The sequence below is a fragment of the Macrobrachium rosenbergii genome, chromosome 37 (genome assembly GCF_040412425.1).
Source record: "Macrobrachium rosenbergii isolate ZJJX-2024 chromosome 37, ASM4041242v1, whole genome shotgun sequence".
Lineage (NCBI taxonomy): Eukaryota > Metazoa > Arthropoda > Malacostraca > Decapoda > Palaemonidae > Macrobrachium > Macrobrachium rosenbergii.
The window spans coordinates 20,659,544-20,678,472 of record NC_089777.1 but is presented as its reverse complement, the minus strand read 5'-3'; the positions used below and the strand labels follow the sequence as shown (position 1 = coordinate 20,678,472).

General features: G+C 36.7%; 2 protein-coding genes across 51 annotated transcripts in view; both read left to right on the top strand.

Annotated features, from left to right (window-relative positions):
- The window catches only part of LOC136825405 (uncharacterized), a 979,501-nt gene that overhangs the window by 934,110 nt on the left and 26,462 nt on the right, over positions 1-18,929 (top strand). For 44 of the 50 annotated variants that reach the window (XR_010849324.1, XR_010849322.1, XR_010849327.1 and 41 more), the window contains 5 exons: positions 3,478-3,504; positions 5,902-5,972; positions 6,608-6,719; positions 7,498-7,561; positions 14,571-14,639. Coding sequence is in view for 43 of the 50 variants with exons in the window: in XM_067081764.1 (XP_066937865.1) it covers positions 3,478-3,504; positions 5,902-5,972; positions 6,608-6,719; positions 7,498-7,561; positions 14,571-14,639 (343 nt within the window). In the remaining 7 variants the exon portion in view is untranslated. The remainder of the gene's footprint in view (positions 1-3,477; positions 3,505-5,901; positions 5,973-6,607; positions 6,720-7,497; positions 7,562-14,570; positions 14,640-18,929) is intronic. The other 6 variants (XR_010849328.1, XM_067081747.1, XM_067081731.1 and 3 more) reach the window with 3 other exon arrangements.
- On the top strand, positions 8,402-13,405 carry LOC136825406 (serine/arginine repetitive matrix protein 2-like). The gene has a single exon (XM_067081770.1). The coding sequence runs from the start codon at positions 9,027-9,029 to the stop codon at positions 13,257-13,259; it is 4,233 nt and encodes a 1,410-aa protein (XP_066937871.1). The 5' UTR covers positions 8,402-9,026; the 3' UTR covers positions 13,260-13,405.

Here is an 18,929-nt window from a genome sequence, read left to right as displayed (position 1 = left end):
TGAAAAATTTAGTATTATACATATTGCTTTATTATTATCATTATTATAATTCCGTACTCTCCTCACCTAACGTCGAAGCGTTAATCGTCAATAATTATCATTATTATTATTATTAAAACAAGTCTGACTGTCTATACAATTATAAGCCATAATGCCAAAATATTCAGCTACCGACCGTAATTCGTTTTTGATACATAAATATTTCACCGAATTTTAGCAGATTTATGGTAGAGATTATAATGTACAGTATATTCCCTTCTTAAATTTACGTAAGGGGAACATTACTCAAAACATTTTCTGTGTCAGTAGAATAAGTTTAAATTTATCTTTAAAATCATCCATTCTATCATAAGTCCTTTGAAATTTTTTTTCCCCATTTCTGTCACTTTTATACCTTTTCTTACCCTCAGAATTCTTCTGCTCTGTCTAGTCAGTCGTTACCTGTTTCTGTATTTCCTTATGCTCTTCACTTATTCTTTCTAATTCATATCTCTAATACTTAGTTGTTGTTATTTTATCATAGTCATTATGATTAGACAATCTCTACCTGTTCATAATGTAAATTATGGGTCAAAAAGTGAGCTAGAACCACTCGCCCGAAAGATTGTAAACAGCGTAAGGACGTAACGTGTCTTATCTACCTAAGGTTTTTGTAGTGTTTCTCATTTTATAAAAGAAGTCATCACTGACATTCTGTACCATGCTGTGAATCGTTGTTCATGATAACACCTTGTCTTCCTCACTCTGCCTGCACATACTCACACAGAAGAGAGTGAGTAAAGTGAGTATGCTTAACTCTACATAGCAGTTAATTGCCTGTGATCACACCAATAAAAGCACTCTTGCCCTTAATTGTAATAATGTAGATTGTAACTTCATTTTGTTTTATTTTTTTTTTTTATTTATTTACAAGAAATTGTTTTCATTTTCGAGAGATGATTTACATTAAGTAGACAGGGATTTCTTTTTGTATTCTATAGTAATATTTTTTTTCGAGTGGTAATTTACATTGTTAAGTATAAAGGGATTCCTTTTTTATCACACATATAGCAATACATTACTTTTTTAGGTTAAGGTGGCCTTATGCCAGCACAGGCTCTTGCTCAATAAACAATATTCGAAGGACTGGCAGAAGCCAATAAGCCAATTCCTCGTGTATACTTCAGTTAAAACGTCATTCAGTTTATCAGTCTGCTAATGGTTACACGAAATTCATCGCCAATTATTTGACAAACAAAATTAATATTGGATTCTTATAATACACACTGTAATGATATATTAATCACGGACATTAAGATATAAGCGTTTAATAAGTCTTTGTTTTGATCGCGATTTGTTCATGTATGGTTACATGTATGTTTCTGAGCGACAGAAGTGGTTTAATTACCTACTCTGACGTATATCTAGGAAGAACTTTCATGAATGATTCCTCTAATGTGATAATGAAATCCATTGGCAATGATAGTGAATGAAAAATACAGGAAAACGCCGCCGCTGTAATGTCCATGACGCCTTGTTAAATTGAAATCTTTATGATAATTGATAAATTTATTTTTTCGTCTTTAAGGTCTCGAAACATGGAAATCATGATTCCTGATTTTTCCTACATGATTTTAGGTTATTATTTATTTATCTATGACGGTTCAACACCAGCCTACGATAGAATTTAATGTTCAGTGTGATAGTCTTGTAATACGTGACATTCCATTGGGAAATTTATTTCAGTATACGCCGAGGTCTCGTTTTCTATAAATGTCCCAAGATGCTATATATTTTATATATTCGTGTTCTGAAGTTATTGATTGTTGCAAAATCAGCGTCTGCTTTGAAGTTAGTTAACAATCGAGTGTTGCTTTAAAATCCGAATTCTTATTAGGATATAATTGCGTGTTTAAGAAATTTCTGCCTATCCGGTGTCCTCATTAATGGATTATTGCTGAATAATCGAATTATTGTTAGGATATAATTGAGCGTTTCAGGAATTATTGCATGAGTGGGGACATCGTTAATGAATATTCTAATTCAGTTATTATTGCAATTATTACAGTTATCATTGGCGATAATTCTAGTTGTATATTGATAATTTTCCCTTTTAATACGAATTATTGTTAGGATATAATTGTATATTTCAGGAATTACTGCTTAACATGAGACATCGTTCATGAAGAATCTAATTCAGTTATCATTACAATTATAATTACAGTTATCATTGGCGATAATTCTAGTTGTATATTGATCACTTTCCCTTTTAATATAACAAGGTGGAAAATGATAAAGCAACTTGATATGACGAAAGGAAGTTTAATTAGTCTTCTTTTTTTGTTTGTGTCTAAAATATTTTCTTTCTGTTGTAACTAATAAGAGAATATATATTTTTGTTTTCTTTAATGTAGCCAAACCTGTTTTGAGGTACAGTAGTGCAGGGCTCAAGAGAGATCTTGACGCCCCGAAGAAAAGCATGATGTTATTTCGTAAGACATTTTTAAGACATATGTATATGTTCATCATAACACATGATAACTTCCATGTCGTATTTGTTCGCCACGGAAAGGAGAGACGAAGAGGTTCAACAAGATGGACCAGCACCCAAATTAACCTCAACGATAAAGGAACGCGTTTTAGTTTATTTTAGCCTTTGGCATCTAAACCTTACAACCTATAACAAATTATTGTTGTTTGTTAATTATTTTATTTATTGATATACTTATTTATTTATTTATTTATTTATTTATTTATTTGTATATAGTATTGGGACAAAATTTAAGCCACATATTTCCGTAAATTGTTGTTGCTTAGTTATTTTACTGTATACAAGTAAAATTTAATTGATTGTTAATTTCCTTACAACAAGCAACAAATTATTGATGTTATTTTATTTATGTATTTATTTATTTATTTATTTATTTATTTATTTATTTATTTATTTATTTATTTATTGATAGTACTGGGCCAAAATTTAAGTATTATATAAAACTAAAATTTCGTTAATACCTTTACTTTTTTGATCATCAGTTCATGCCCAGAGAATCTCATTTATATATTTATTTATTCATTCTTTCATTTATTTATATATATATATATGTATGTATATTGGCACAAAATTTAAGCTTAAAATTGGTTTCTCGCAAAAATTATATAAAAAATAAATTTTCATTAGTTCCTTAACTTTTTTTGTATCTTGAATTCACACCAGATGACCTCAGCCTCTCCTTTCTGAAGTGACGAACAAACCAAAATTAGCTTTTGAAGTCTCTCAACTTGATTCAGTTCTTAGTCACTGAAGTTTTTAGTCACTGACCACTGACAGAGAACGGGAAGGAAGGGAGGACCTCCATCTCGCTTCTTTTCCGGTGGACCAGAATAAATTTTTTGTCTTATTATTTTTCGGAATCACGATTCGTGATTTTTGTGAGTCAGCTGCTTTCATAATGTTTTCTTTTCTTCCATGGTCACCCCCCACCCCCTTCACCTACCCAGCACCCGGATGCAGACATAAAACTCGAGGTTGGTTTTGTGGATTTACCGTGTTTTGTCTGTTTCTTGCTCTCTTTCTCTCTATCTCTCTCTCTCTCTCTCTCCGTCTTTCTCTATCTCTCCTTCTGTCACTCTGTCTCTGTGACATCTGTGAAGATTCTCCTGAAGACGGGATTAACTTAAGAGTCTCTTCCATATCTTCTTTTCCTCCTTTTTAGCTTAAGACTCTCTTTCCTCTCCTTCTTCTTCTCCTTTCCAGTAAAAACTCTTAACCGCTCTTTCTTTCCCAAGGTCGCTCTTTGACTAATAATTCTTAACTCTTGGTAACTGGGGAGTAACTGGAATGGTTTCAACCAACCGCATAAGCCAATTGGGTTCCAGGATTCTCCTCCCAAAGGGCGAATGCTGCAAGGTCATTGGTCAGGAGGTTTTGAGTCCGAGCCAATCACTATCCAGGAACGGTTGCATGCCATTGAATGTCACTGTACGCTGAGTAGCTTGTTCTCTCTTTCACACTTCGAAAGGAATTGGTCATTCCGTATCTGTTTAAACTAAATTATATGAAATAATTGATAGAATTTGTTGTAGATAGGTTTGGAGGTTTGTTTGGAGAATGGTCTTTTGCTATGAACCTTTAGAGTGGAATGGAACATCGAGTTTAGGCCAAAGGCCAAGCACTGGGACCTGTGAGGTCGTTCAGTGCTGGGAAGGAAATTGAGAGTAGGTAGGTTTGAAAGGTGTAACAGGAGAACCTCGCAGTTGCACTATGAAATAATTGTTAGGAAAGAGTGGATAGCAAGGTGGAAGAAGGATAATATGAATGGAGGTACAGTAAAAGGAATGAAAGGGGTTGCAGCTAAGGGCCGAAGGGACGCCGCAAAGAACCTTTAGTAATGCCTACAGTGCACCCCGTGAGGTGCACTGACAGCACTACCCGGCCAAGGGGATGAAACCAGAGAAAATGAGACACTTTTAAGTGGGATTAGATGCCTTGAGCATTACGGCTTAAATCTTTTGATTAAATCACAGTTTTTTAAAGAAATTCATTGGCAATTACAGGCTTCATTTTATAGGTAAAGAATTGGCATCTGTCTCAATATTTTCTGTTCTTATTTTTTTTAACTTGTTTCGAATTTATATTTAGGCCATCAATCAGAAGAAACTGGGCGCTTAAATATTCCTTGACAAATTTGTCGTATTAATATACTTTCTGATAAGCATCTCGTTAATTAGAATAACAAATAAAGATAAGAATCAGATTAGGTTGCATCCATTTAAATCAAGCTAAGCATCAGGTTCATTTAAATCAAGATAAGAATAAAATTAATTTTAATCAAGATAAGGCAGGGAATTCAAATCAGGTTAAACATCTGGTTAGTATATAATGCATCCGGTTAAGAATTCAGGATTGGAATCTAGTTAGAGAAATTTAGCTTTTCTGAAATAAGGAAATTTAGCCTTTCTGAAATAGGGAAATTTAGCCTTTCTGAAATAGGGAAATTTAGCCTTTCTGAAAGTTGGAAATTTAGCCTTTCTGAAATAGGGAAATTTAGCCTTTCTGAAATAGGGAAATTTAGCCTTTCTGAAAGTAGGGAAATTTAGCCTTTTCTGAAGTAGGGAAATTTATCCTTTTCTGAAGTAGGGAAATTTAGCCTTTCTGAAATTTGGAAATTTAGCCTTTCTGAAATAGGGAAATTTAGCCTTTCTGAAATTTGGAAATTTAGCCTTTCTGAAATAGGGATATTTAGCCTTTCTGAAATAATTACACAACTTTGCACAGCAATTCGAGACCACCACACAAACACACTTTCACATTTCCGCCGCTTCCATAACGCTTGTCGCATGCCATTCGCTTCTGCGTAATTTTAAGGAAGATTCCAAGTTCCTATGTATTGTAGATTCTCAGTGTACATAGACATTTCTCAAGGAACTCCCCCGCTCAAACGCCTTTGAAGGAAACTGGGGTAAAATTGCTAAATTGCTCAAGATTGCTGTTCATGGACACAGCAATTCTAGGACAGTGTATTCACGTTTAAGCTAAAGCACCCAAGACGGGAAAGAATAAAGGCAAGGAAATAGAATCTCTGAAACTGTGTTGTCCTGAAATGAGCCTGTAGTTGCAACCTGTGCAGGTATAGTTTATATGATCTGTCAGAAGTCCTTCTCCATAAAGCTACAACAACAAAACGCAGCTTCGTCAGAAGTAAAATGTGCCAGTTGTATGAATGCATGACTTAGAACAGAAAATATTTATCTTTGTGTTTTGTTCAGCTCTGTGTAAGTCAGATGAAGACTTTTGTTCATGTTATCTTTGTTCTGTGATGATCAGAAAACTTCGCCATTCTCTTCGGGAGTGCCGGGAGTTGGAAGTTCCGAATCTCTTCTTGAATTAATGATGACCTTTTCTCTTGATTTTTTCCGACCCAGGCAAAATCTCAGGAGCCGCCACCCACCTCAGCTAATCATAGGTTGGCTTCGCAGAAGATGTCAATGACCCAGTAAGTGATTTGTGTCGTTAACGAAGCCTCATTATCTCCCTGTCAGTTAACATGGGTTTAATTGCTTGGCCCAGAATATAAAAACACTTTGTGACTGCTTAGAATTTTCTATTGGGAAGGGCTTTTTGTCAGGATAAGATCCAAAGTCTGGGGAATTTTATTTTTTGTCAGTATAAGGTCCAGGGTCTAGGGAGTTTTATCAGTATAAGATCCACAAATCTGTCATTATGAAACTAATACAAAATGTATTGTATTTGTGTTTTGATTTGTTCATTCAGTATTTAAAGCTATATTTCTAATTGTTATATAATGCAGATAAATATTTGTAGAGGAATATAAAAAAATTGTGTATCTGTGGTTTTAAAGTGTTCTGAAATTATTGAAAATCATCTTCATTTTTATATAATTTTTTTCTTATTTCACCTTTGCATTACTGTTCATTTTCCAGTGACTATTGTTCACTTTCCAGCTCATTCAGTGAAACTCATTTATATTACCCCATTACCTACAGCCACTATATTCCTTTTTCCAAAGACGGTTTTAAGTCTCCTCAGCAGTTCCCAGTATTCCTATTCACATCCCCGATAGTACTGCTTCCTTTTGCCAATGACTCTCCTCTGTTTTGCCCTTCTCAGTGCCCTGAAAGAATCCGGATACGAAAGCGACAGTACGTTAGTGTTCAAGAAACGCGAGGACGCTCGACGTCAAATTCCAGACCCTAGAAAAACCAGCCAAGTTTATCGACAGGTGAGGTCATTGCGTGGTTTAATTCGAGGTCACTGTCCACTACTTTTCCAGTACCTCTCTCTCTCTCTCTCTCTCTCTCTCTCTCTCTCTCTCTCTCTCTCTCTCTCTCTCTCTCTCTCTCTCTTAGCTTGTAAAGAGATTACCATTACAGAAACTGGTACTGAATAACGTAACGGTTTGTAGTGCCAGGTCATTAGACCAAACAGTCATAAATCAAATCGAATCAACGTTTGCAGAAATATTTGTTTAGGCGTGTTCTTTCTCTTCACCTAAAGAACACAGTTGAGTAAAAATTATTGCAAAGGCGCCTTATTCAATAACTGAATGATTGACCAGGCTGTGTAAGGTATTTTTGGACGAAGGAAAGGTTCCAAAAGATATGGTAATTTCTCTGATTTCCCCCTCTTTGATATGATATATATTGTTTTTATTAAAAATGAAGGCATTTGAAAGAATGAAGAGTTTAAATCTTAGTTTTGAAATAAGCCATTGAATGTTAATCACTATAATATAGTTGATTCTGTCCTTGTTCTCCTCAGCTATAGTGGTTAGCGCCAACATCATGTCGTGTGGCACACTGTTGGTAAATTCCCTTTTGCCTGCAATGTCGTTCCCTCTTTTCATCCATTCGTTTTTGTTCGTTCACATTTTGCTGTCCAAGTTCTTTAAGTTTACCATGTACCAGTTACAAGTATTCTCGTTCAACTGCTTAATTATTATGATTATAAAGTCCCTTTAATTAAAAAAAATAGTATGCAAATTTAATTCCTTTCCGCAGATTCAACGAGGTGGTGATATACCTTTGACAGGTCTACAGAAAGTTCCCCCTGCAAGACCAAAAGGTAGAATTTGATTTCCTTTATTTTCCTTTCTTTATTTGCTTTATTTTTCCTCGTTATTTTATTTTATATCGATGTGACATTAATAAACTTAACATGACTTAGGATACTTTCAAAGTCAGAGGTGTAGTTGTAGTGAATGGGACCTTTACAAGATTTTGATTAAAGAATTTAACCAGTCATTGAAGACACTCTTTAGGTATGTGTAGAATTGTTATTCCTTTGGCAATAATGTGGAGGATAAATGCCTGGACGATGGCATTCAGGTACTCTGAAGAATAAATGCAAGATTCTTAGACGTAAATGCAAAATTTTGAGTTATAAATGCAATATCCTGAAAGGTGACATGCTGAATACCATACACTGAAGAGTGGCTTTAAATGACAATACCCATTACTTGTCAAAATGTCCTGTGACATAACCATGTGTCTTAATCGGTGTTAATGTCTTTAAACCTTGTTTTATTTAAAAATAATAACCTAAAATACTGAAACCTAATTACATTTGTTGCATAAAGATATTATCAGTGCATAGCACCTGCTACGGGTGTTGGTTGTGCCTTCTGGTGCCTCTGTTGCATGACCAGTGCAGCTGTGGGGGGTAAACATGGCACCGTCCTGAGGAAGGTCTCACTGCAGTTGTTTGCATCGCAATCCTTCTTTCGGGTGTCGGTTACTGAGTCATTGTCTCATTCATAAAGTCATGAGAATCACAGGATCGTCGTATGGCCTCATGCTCATCACTGAGGTTGATCCTGAGTATTAGCCCAACAAACTTGTCCCTTGTTTACAGTGATGCAATATTCAGTTTTACATTTGCATGAGACAATTATTATTATTTTTTTTTTTGTGCAGTAGATTTAGGACAGCATATATCTCACGTAGGTCAATCAGGTCTGCATTGTAGTGTCCGCTCCTGCTCCTTCTCCTTGGCATCTTTCAGCCCACCTTAGTTATGCCAGTTAGTTTTGTACCTTTTCAGTCTCTTCTGAAATACTGTTCCGCCTCATTCAATACTTGCGTTCATATAGTAATTCCTAATCCTCTACCTGTAATTATGCACCATCCTTTATAAAGCACAGCCTCCTTCATCCTCGTACTCACCTCTTCAGGAGCATGCACTCCTTACTTCAGCAAAGGGATTCATCAGTTGGAGACGTCTGTACATAAGCACAAGTCTCCTTGAGCCCTGTGACAGCACCAGTAAGTTGTTGTGCACGAAGAACGACATGTAAGGTGTAAGATTTTCCAAAAATGCACCTTCAAAACGCTTGTAGATGTTGACCTCCAGCACCAGGACATGAAAAACCTTCACTCTCAAGTTTCTTCAAGCTAAGGTCACTCGGCACAGCCAATTCCCACCAAGGAACAAGCTCCAGCACCAAATTACTTTTGAAGGCTCGAGGCTATTCATGCATTGGGTACAAAGCTTAGGCCTTGAGACCACAGCAGAGTAGAAGATTCACCGCATGCTTTATATGTTTATGTTTCTTCAGTTATTAAAAGTTCTCTTTTGTGCGTTACTCTTTACAGACGAGTACTTCGTGGTGTATTCAGACCTGGACCTTGGTCTTCACCACCCATCCCTCTCAGATCTCAGCCCTTCCTACGACTCGCTGAGAAACATGTCACCTCCACCAAAGCCTCCTGTGCCCACTTTTGGGGAAAGAAAAAGATCAGCCCCTTCCCGAGTTGTGATTGCTCCTTCACCTCCACGGAGAATATCTTCGAAGTGGCACCCATCCCTCTTGAAAAATTTCAGGGATCGACCTCCTGTGCCATCACCACGCTCAACCTCAGCAGAACGGGTTCGAGAAACTCGTGCATTATATTCATCATGGCATCGAGAAAAGGTTGCTCGCTCACGTGAGAAGCTCGGTAATTCTCCTGTACGGACTAATTCTTTAGGTAGATCATCCTCTCTAGCTAAACAAAGCAGTGAAGTTCGTGAAAACTTCCTGAAAGGCAGACGTGCCGTTTCTGAGTCACGTTTCACAATAAAAGATCGTGAGAATTCTCCCCCTCGAAGAGCGTCACCCACAACTAAAAGTGTGTCACCTTCTAGGTTATCAGATAAAAGTGAAAAATCTGATGTTAAGTTGGCTCAGAAAGACTTTAATTATAACAAAACATCTCATAAAACAAGCATTCAGGAACCAGTCATGGTGTTTAATAGAGGACATAATCGTTCTCAAAGTGCAGATGTACCAAGGAAGTGGTCAAATATATCAAATGAAAGTCGTACTAGTGTGACACGCCATACAGTTAGTAGCATGAATAAAATAAAACGTCCTTCTCAGACATACATTCATTTTGATAACAGCAGCCCAGCATATAGAAGTAGCAGTGTTGAGGCTGCTTGTAGAAGGAGGAGAAGTGGCTGTCTCTCCCCTGAGCCACATCCATCATCTAGAAGATCTCCTGTCAACAGGAAAGACAGTCGCTATAGAGAATCACCGTATTCAGACATGTCTGTTGAAGTTTCTGATGATAAAAAGTTGAAACAAAGTGAAAGTTTCGACACAACACAAAGTAATGAAACTGGCTATTCAAGCATGCTTGATTTATCACCTTCCCCAACTTCAGAACGACATGCTAGTGAAGATCATCGTCAGAAAAGGAGGTCTGAACCTCATCCCAGGCCACATTCAGCCCCAGCAAGACGTTCTCGTTATTCTGCTTCCTTCAGTGAAAAGCGAAGTAAGTGGGAGGCCTTAGCTCGGGGGGAATCAGTTAGTGGGCGCAGTTCTCAAAGCCCACCTCGCAGTACCTCACCTTTGCGATCTTTGCAGTTAGTGCGACAAGTGAGCAGTAGCTTCAAAAACATTCCAGCTGAAATTTGGTCCTCTGGATCAAGGCGCAGTAAAAGTTTAGAAGTGTTAACTCCATCTCCTCATTCTCATCCCAAACGCTACCGTCAGTATATTTTAGAACTTCGCAATGCAGCTCCTCGTAATGCCCGTATATCCCAGTTGAGGCGGCTTTTCACTTCACTAGACCGTGTCCACCGGCTTGAGCGTTCAGTTAGCTTTGTAGAACTTTCAGCTGCAGATAATCGTGCTAATGAAATTGTAGACTTTGAGACTTGGAAAGGCATGAGAGAAAAAGAGCGTAAGGCAATGGAGTATAATGTCTTACTCAAAGAGTTAAATGTAGCTCAGAAAGAGCATGAATTTTTATATAAAGTCACTCCTGACAAAAAGTGGGCTGGTGACTGCAGGCTGCGGGGCCGTGATGTAAGTGTCCCCGAACTTAAAGAAAGATTTACATCTATGACAGATAACAGCTCAGAAATTACACACAAAAGGCGACAAGAACTTGAAAGCTCAAAGGACACATATCGCGGTTTATGGCGAGGTTCATCTGTGCGTGATCTTTCACGGATGTACCAGAGTCCTGAGCGAAATCGCAGCAGCAGGCGCGGTTCTAGTTTGAGTCTTCCACGAGAAGATTCGAGTATGAGAGCCCGTGGTTTATGGACTAGTTTGAGTTTAGAGCAAGTAAATGCTTTCCGTGACCACCTTACTGAGATCTATGGCTCAATGCAAAGTATTCGTTCATGGAGGGAAAGGAAGCAGTTAGGTGGAGAAAAGCCTCAGGCTAAAAGCCAGCGGGAGTTATCCACCCATGGAGTGAATGTTACAGAAACAGGACAAGCATTAGCAAACAAGCTGGGTACTCTTCATGTGCGAACACCATCAGAACCATCAAGGAGACCACCTTCTAGACATTCCTCTCCACCAAGAGCAACAAAGAGCTCCAGCAGCTTAAATCAGATAGAGGACCAACGAAGGCAGCTTTCAAAACAGCTGTCAATCGAGCTTCAAGAAAAAGTATTAGAACAGCGATCTGGCCGCTCCCTAGAGACTACTTCTAATGTATTAAATAATCTTCAAGTTCCAGATGATGTTCCTTTATCATTAAGCCCTGAAAGTCTTTCCCGTTCTTCCCCAAGAACTTGTTACTCACTCGATATATCTGATTCTTCAGAACCAAATTCCCTTAATTCTGGTGACCAGTTTCTTTTGGTAGTACAGAAGCCTGCTAAAACTATTCGTAGCCATAGTCTTCCTCCTGAGCAAGTGAGTGACCCTGAATCAAGTGATTCTGAAGTTTCTGTCAGAACTGTTGTTCACAAAGATGTGGCAGGCAAAGTTAAATTTTTCGAGAAGAGAGCTCGACGAAATTCTAGATCATCTGAACGCCATTCTTCAAGAGGTAGCCGTTTGAACGTAGATGAAGTACCTCACTATGCCACTCTCCCATCCCGCCTAAAGCAGCAATCTCAAAATAAGCTATTGTCTCCAAACTACCTTCCAGAAAGGTCTGTTTCCTCTGTTAATTTGGCCAATAAAGCAGATGTTGCTTCCCAAGCATGGCAAATTTATGATAAAGCCAACCCTGTGAGCGGTTCATCCGTACAGTGCATATCTGAACCTGTAAAAGATAAAAAGGAACAAGTTAATCCTACTTCTCATTCTCGATCATATCTTTATCATGTAAAAACAGGAGATGTTAGTCGTTTAAAGGCCAGATATGAAAGCCCAGAAGATGCAAGGAGGGCACGCTCCCTACCCGACATGAATGGTGCATTGTCACGTGTAACCCCTGTTGGGAAGACAGTTGTGAGGGGTCAGGAATCTGGTGATGTCCAGTATATGAGGGCAAAATATGAAACACCAAGGCGATCAAGGAGTCCAGAACGTTGGCAGCCTGCTCGAGATGAATACTTACCTAAGTCAAAATTAACATCTACCCTTCAAAGTTTAGCTGCTCGTTCCCCATCATTCCTTGATCCAGAAACTGTAGAGAGACTGGCAAGAAGAGATTCAGTAGAAAAAGCTGTGCTACGTCGAGTTCATACTGGTAATGTAGAGGCTTCTGTTGGTCGTTTTGAAAGCCAAAAGCCTGATCCTAAATCAGGAGTATCTATCATAGGTCAAATGTACACATCTGCTCCCTCAGTGAATGAACTAGCTAACATGTCTAACTTAGTACCACCAAGGCCTCCACCACCACTTTTAGGACCACAGAAACCTCAACGCCTAGCACGAAGTAACCCACAGCCTTTGTTAACTTCTACCCCAACACCATCTCCCGTAGATGCCCGAACAGCCCACAAGCAACGAGCGTTGCGTGTACCTGAACCTGTTTGTTCACCACCCACTCAGGTTCAGCCACCAGCAGGACTAACTTCTACTCTAACACGCCCATCCTCTGGTAGTTATAACGCTGATGCACACCGCCCAAAATCCCGTTACATCCCACCAGAATCATACGGGTCCCCAACGAGATCGTACGGTCAGAGTTGGACCCAGTCCCTAGAAAGACCTCATCGACTAACCCGTGCAATGAATCACTCCAGTCCCCATTACTCGTCTAACCAGCCCAGTAGCCAGAACTACAGCACCCTGCGAACCAGTTCTCCTCATACCTGTAGTCACCATTCCAGGGGCTCTTACACTTCACAAGTTGATTACCACAGATATTCCCGCCCCCATTCCTACTCCCACTCCTACTCACAGCCCACACAATCCTACCAGTCCTACGCTCACTATACCCAAATTCCAGGACGGGATCAGAACTACAACAGCAAGGCCGTGTCATGGAAAGGTGCTAAAGTTATTCATTTTACGGTTGGGAATGTAGAGTATTACTCAGTTTCTTCGAGGTGCTGGGTTGTTTTTTTTTTTTTCTGGTAGCCTCAGAGACTCATTCTTGACTCACCATACTCGGATTAATGAATAATGTTGCTGCAGGTCTTGGTTCTTTCCTCACGTAATCCAGTTGTTTTCTTTTTTTAGACATTTTTCCAATCAGCTTTTATTTTTCTTTTTTGCACGACTGTTCACGTTGGTAGGTTGTAGTTAGTTATTTTATTTACTTTATTGGTATGTTTATCAAACTTTTTTATCATTAAGGACCTTGCATGCTAAATGACACTTAATTTTTATTAATTAATATTTATACAGTTATTGATTTAAATGTCTTTTGTTGTTACATAATTAAATTTATTTGTAAACTGTTTTGACGAAAACTCAATGAGAACTGATATATTTAATCTTAATTATTCTTTAAAAATACCATTGTTTTATGTCGTACTGAAGAACCTCATTTCACTATTTATTTTTGCACGCAGTACAAAATACTTTTGAGAGTAGTTACGTAGGCAACATTTCACAGGCACCATTACGTTCTGTTTCTCACAATTTATGATCTATTGAAATGTATTTTGCACAATGTATGATTTATTTGGAATTGTGTTTCTTGTAGTTTCTCCCTTGCATCGTTTTCCATTTTATTTCTCTCACAGGTTTCCATTTATTTTTTATTTTTCTTTTCGTTTCGCCCTGTTCCTTCGAGATCCGTTTCAGCAGCTTTTGAAGAATCTCAAAACTCTTGACTTTCGTTCGCTCGAATCATTTCGTGTGCTGTTTGTCGCCTTTTCCTTTGATTATTTTTATTTTTTTATTCCGTCCCTCCTACTTTCGTGCCTTTTACCTCGTCTGAAGGAACCATCCACATCATCTCTCTCTCTCTCTCTCTCTCTCTCTCTCTCTCTCTCTCTCTCTCTCTCTCTCTCTCTCATGCACACCACAATCTTTACTGTCTTACAGTTAAAAATTCAAATTTTTCTCTCCATCTTTCTATCTCATTCATTTTGGTGCACACACATCTCTTTACTGTCTTACAGTTAGCTTCAAATTTCTCTCTCTCTCTCTCTCTCTCTTCAGTTTCTCTCTCTCTCTCTCTCTTCTCCTCCTCCTCCTCCTCCTCCTCCTCCTCCTCCTCCTCCTCCTCCTCCTCCTCCTCCTCCTCCTCCTCCTCCTCAAAAACAACTTCTTCTGCTTCCAACATATCATCACAAAAATCCCTGTCTCTCTTGAACTTTCCTTCCACTACCCTTACCCTCCTCCTCCTCCTCCTCCTCACTATCATCACCACTGTCACCGCTATCATCACCACTATCATCACCATCACCGCCTTATTGTTTGTTCATCGTTTTATCCCAGACCCTGTGATTGGACCAGTCCCGTTTCCATTCCTCTCAGGGAGGCAGGCATCACCTCCCAGACGACCAGGTAAAAGGATCTGTTTCTGTGTTTTGATTCCTTGAAGCAAACTGACTAAAAAAAAAAAAAAAAAAAAAAATTGGCGCAAAAAAAAAATTGGCGCAAAAAAAATATTGACGCAAAAAAAAAATTGACGCAAAAAAAAAAAAATAATTAAACGCTTCTGTTTGGCTCTGCTGCTACTATACAGCGATAGGCATATGCAATACGTCTGAGAAAATGGTAATGTTTTGTTGCCATTTCTGGGTAACGTGGGTTTTTTTTTACTAGAGTAGTATGCATGGTTTTTTTTATTCAAGTAATAAAATAAGATTTAATTTGTGCAAAGATTATGCATAAAGAGTTCGTTTGCGTTGCTTTGTCCATCGTTTGTTTTGCTAAAAATGCAAATGTTTAAAAGTTGCATCACTGTTCTTGCTTATACTCAATTAGAGATTACATTTCTAGAGTTTAATACAATATAACTTAAAATTGGGAGATATTTGACCTAGTAAAGGATTTTAACTCATAACATAATGCTTAGATATTCCTTGAAGCTCAAGAAATTATTTTACCTAAAATTAAAGAAATACTTTTCGTTGGACTATAAAACTGCTTTTGCTAGTATTGGTAACTGAAATAAAATTCATACCTAAACCTTGGAATTTTTTTACGATGAATAAATCAAAGAAAAATTCATTTTTATTTTTAATTTCCAGCTTATAATCAAGATTAACGAGTTGTCAAAAAATACTGCCGAAGAGTGTATTGATATTAAAAAACCTTCATTTTCATTCATGTTTTCTTTTCATTATTCTTAAAAAGCCCATTATTGTCTTTTTCAAAATGGAACCCATGGACAGTGAAGCTTTATTTAATTAAACTTGTTCCCGCGAAGGTATTTAGAAATTCATGGGAACTTTCAGTGATAGTAAAGTGAATAATATTATAATATTGTCACGAGAACTTTTACTCTTTCCATCGTTGACAGCATCTTCTTAAACCTGGTAATCTCAGCTTAATTTTAACGACTGTGGTCTGGACTTAGGGAGAGCGATGTATTTTAATTTTGTGTTTGTTTTTCGACATTTGCTAAAAGCAGTCAGAATTAAGTTGTCGAAATAAAATATACTGTCCTATTTATTCTTTGCTGGGGAAGTTGGGTCAATTTCAGTTCAGCCACAAGCAGAAATATGTGAGAAATTTATCAAACTAGATTTATAAATTAGCAAAAAAAAATATCGAAGTCATCAAACTAGGTTTAGCAACTGGCAGAAAAAAATGTCGAATTTATCAAACCAGTTTACGGAATAAAAAGAAAAATCAAGAATTTCATGATAGTAATTTCGACAAAAAGCAGAAATTTATCAGATATTTATAGCTAAAATAATTTTATCCTAACAAACCAGCCCCCCAAAAGCAGAAAAAAAAAAATATTAAGAATTTCACGATTGTAATTTTGGTAAAAAAGCAGAAATTTATAGAATTTTTATAGGAAAATAAATTTTCTCATAACAAACCAAAATACAACCATGCCTTATAAACCCACGCCCTGTTGTATTTCCAAGACTGTATTGCATATTCCTCGCTCCGTGAAGAGATTGGCTCGTGTAAATAGCACCATTAAAACAAGGAATCTTAGAAATTTTACTAAAAATTTTGTTTTACATAATTCTGGCTTATTTTTATTTTACATTCTCCCCTTTTTTTCTCGCTTTTCCCCCAGTTTATCAGAGTGCGGTGTCCCGCCTGATTCTCTCTTGTATATAAAAAGGAAAGATTATTACTTTGTATCCTCTTGGACTAACACTTCGCTTCTCTCGTGGTATTAATGCGTGTGTTGTATACAGTAGTTGGATATATATATATATATATATATATATATATATATATATATATATATATATATATATATATATATATATATATATATATATATGTATATATATATATATATATATATATTATATATATATATGTATATACACACACACACATATACATATAAATATGGATAGGGTATATAGGTTATATAAATATATATTTGAAAATAGGATGATTATTCATAAATTTGAGGTTAGAATTTTGTAAATGGATTTTGAAAATAGGATGATTATTCTAATTTATATGAAGTGGAATGTTTAATATTTAATATATATATATATATATATATATATATATATATATATATATATATATATATATATATATATATATACAGTAGCATCAACTCGAATTAGAAGACACGCCTTTGGCTACTTGACAGGAGACATAACTGTCTCACGAGAGTCACAAATCCCGGAGTGCTTCTGGGAACACAGAGGAAGGAGTGGAAGATCATGGAAACAATAATAACGTGAAAGATGAGTTTCACGCCATACAGGTGTTGCTTTGTAAATAAACATAATTTGCATATATATATATATATATATGTAGTATATATATATATATATATATATATATATATATATATATATAGTGTATATGTATATAATATATATGTGTGTGTATACTTTTAATATATGTAAATACGAAAAGGAACGCTTCTAGTTCAATTATAATGGTTTAATTGCGATTTAAAGGCAATTCTGATAGTTAATTACTGTAATTACTTTGAGGAAGATCCATATTTTGTATATTGCTGAAATTTCCCAAGATGATTAAGTAGTCTATAGATATAGATACGTAAAAATTCCTCAGAATATTTTGTATGTGTTTAAATGCGTATCTTGTACAGACCAAACGACCTATGGATGTAGTTATCTCGCTCCAGAATTTGGCTTATCGTGTATATGCGCATATAATAATCTGCGTGCTCGCGCGCTCTATAGTCATGTCTAAATTCGCGAATCCATGTCCAAAATTAGATGACTGGTCTAAATAAATTATAAATTATTCGATAATAATTTTGTTTATTATCCTAATCGTCGACACACTTACAAAATTATAAGACAGGTTTGCAAAACTTCGTCTCCATGTTTACTCGTCTTGTTTATTTATGTGCGCGGGCTTGCTCGTGCGCATGCGCGCCCAATCAAGCCGTAGACTCCGGCAAAATTAGACGGTAACTCGGCAAAACCTCATTCACGTCTCTCTCTCTCTCTCTCTCTCTCTCCCTCTCTCTTGATTATTTCTTGGCAAATAAACTCAGCAGTTAGATCTGGCTTGGGCGTGTGTCATTATTTTTTTCCTTCTACGTGCCCATTTACCCTGAGTTCCCAACTCAGTGTGATTCACTGCCCCTACGTTTGAAGGCCGGAGTTCCCTCCGTTTTAGGTTATTTTGATGGAGTTTTTTGAATAAGAATCATCACTTTTTTCATGGAGGATTTTGAATAAGAATCACTTTTTCTTGGAATATTTTGAATAATCACTTTTTTGTTTGGTGTCTTTTGAATAAGACTCACTTTTTTGACAATATTTTGAATAAGAATCATCACCTTTTTCATGGAGTATTTTGAATAAGAATCACTTTTTTCATGGAATACTTTGAATAAGAGTCACTTTTTTTGATGGAGTATTTTGAATAAGAATCACTTTTTGTTGGAGTATTTTTGAATAAGAATAACTTTTTTGATGAAGTATTTTGAATAAGAATCACTTTTTTTTGAGTATTTTGAATAAGAATCATCTTTTTTATGGAGTATTTTAAATAAAAATCACTTTTTAAGGTGGAGCATTTTGAATAAGAATCACTTTTTTGACGGAGTATTTTGAATAAGAATTTGTTTGATATGAGACTATAGTTGCTTGATTCTGTTGCGTTGTGGAGTAACATAATGCTGTGATAGTTTTAGTGTATACTGTTTAATATATGCTGTTAAGAGGTTGATATGCTCAATTAGGCCTCAATAAATGCCTTTGGTATCAACTACAAATCTAGACCTTTTAAGCGTTTAGTTCAGTATAACCCTGGTTATTAAGTCATAGACCTATTACCCCTGATTAAGCCTTAGACCTATACCTCTAACTTATATATTCAGTATAAATCGCCTGAATTAGCCTCAAGCATAGACTTAAAACTTGCTGTTCAGCGTATCTCAGTCTGAATTAGGCGCAAATCTAAACTCATAACATTCCACAGTCTGAATTAACCGTGATTCTAGACTGGCAAGTAACCTGCTCAGCGTATTTCCTTCCCAAGAAGACTCCTAAAACCCTCCTGACCGAAGGAAGGCTGGCGGTGGTCTTCTTTTCAGCTCGCGTTGGAATTGATGTTTACCTTCCCTCTCATCCCGTGAGGTGTAAAAGAGATATTAGGGGAATGTTACCCAGATACCGAGGCATTGTAGGTATTGTTTTCACCTCGTTCTTTTGTTTG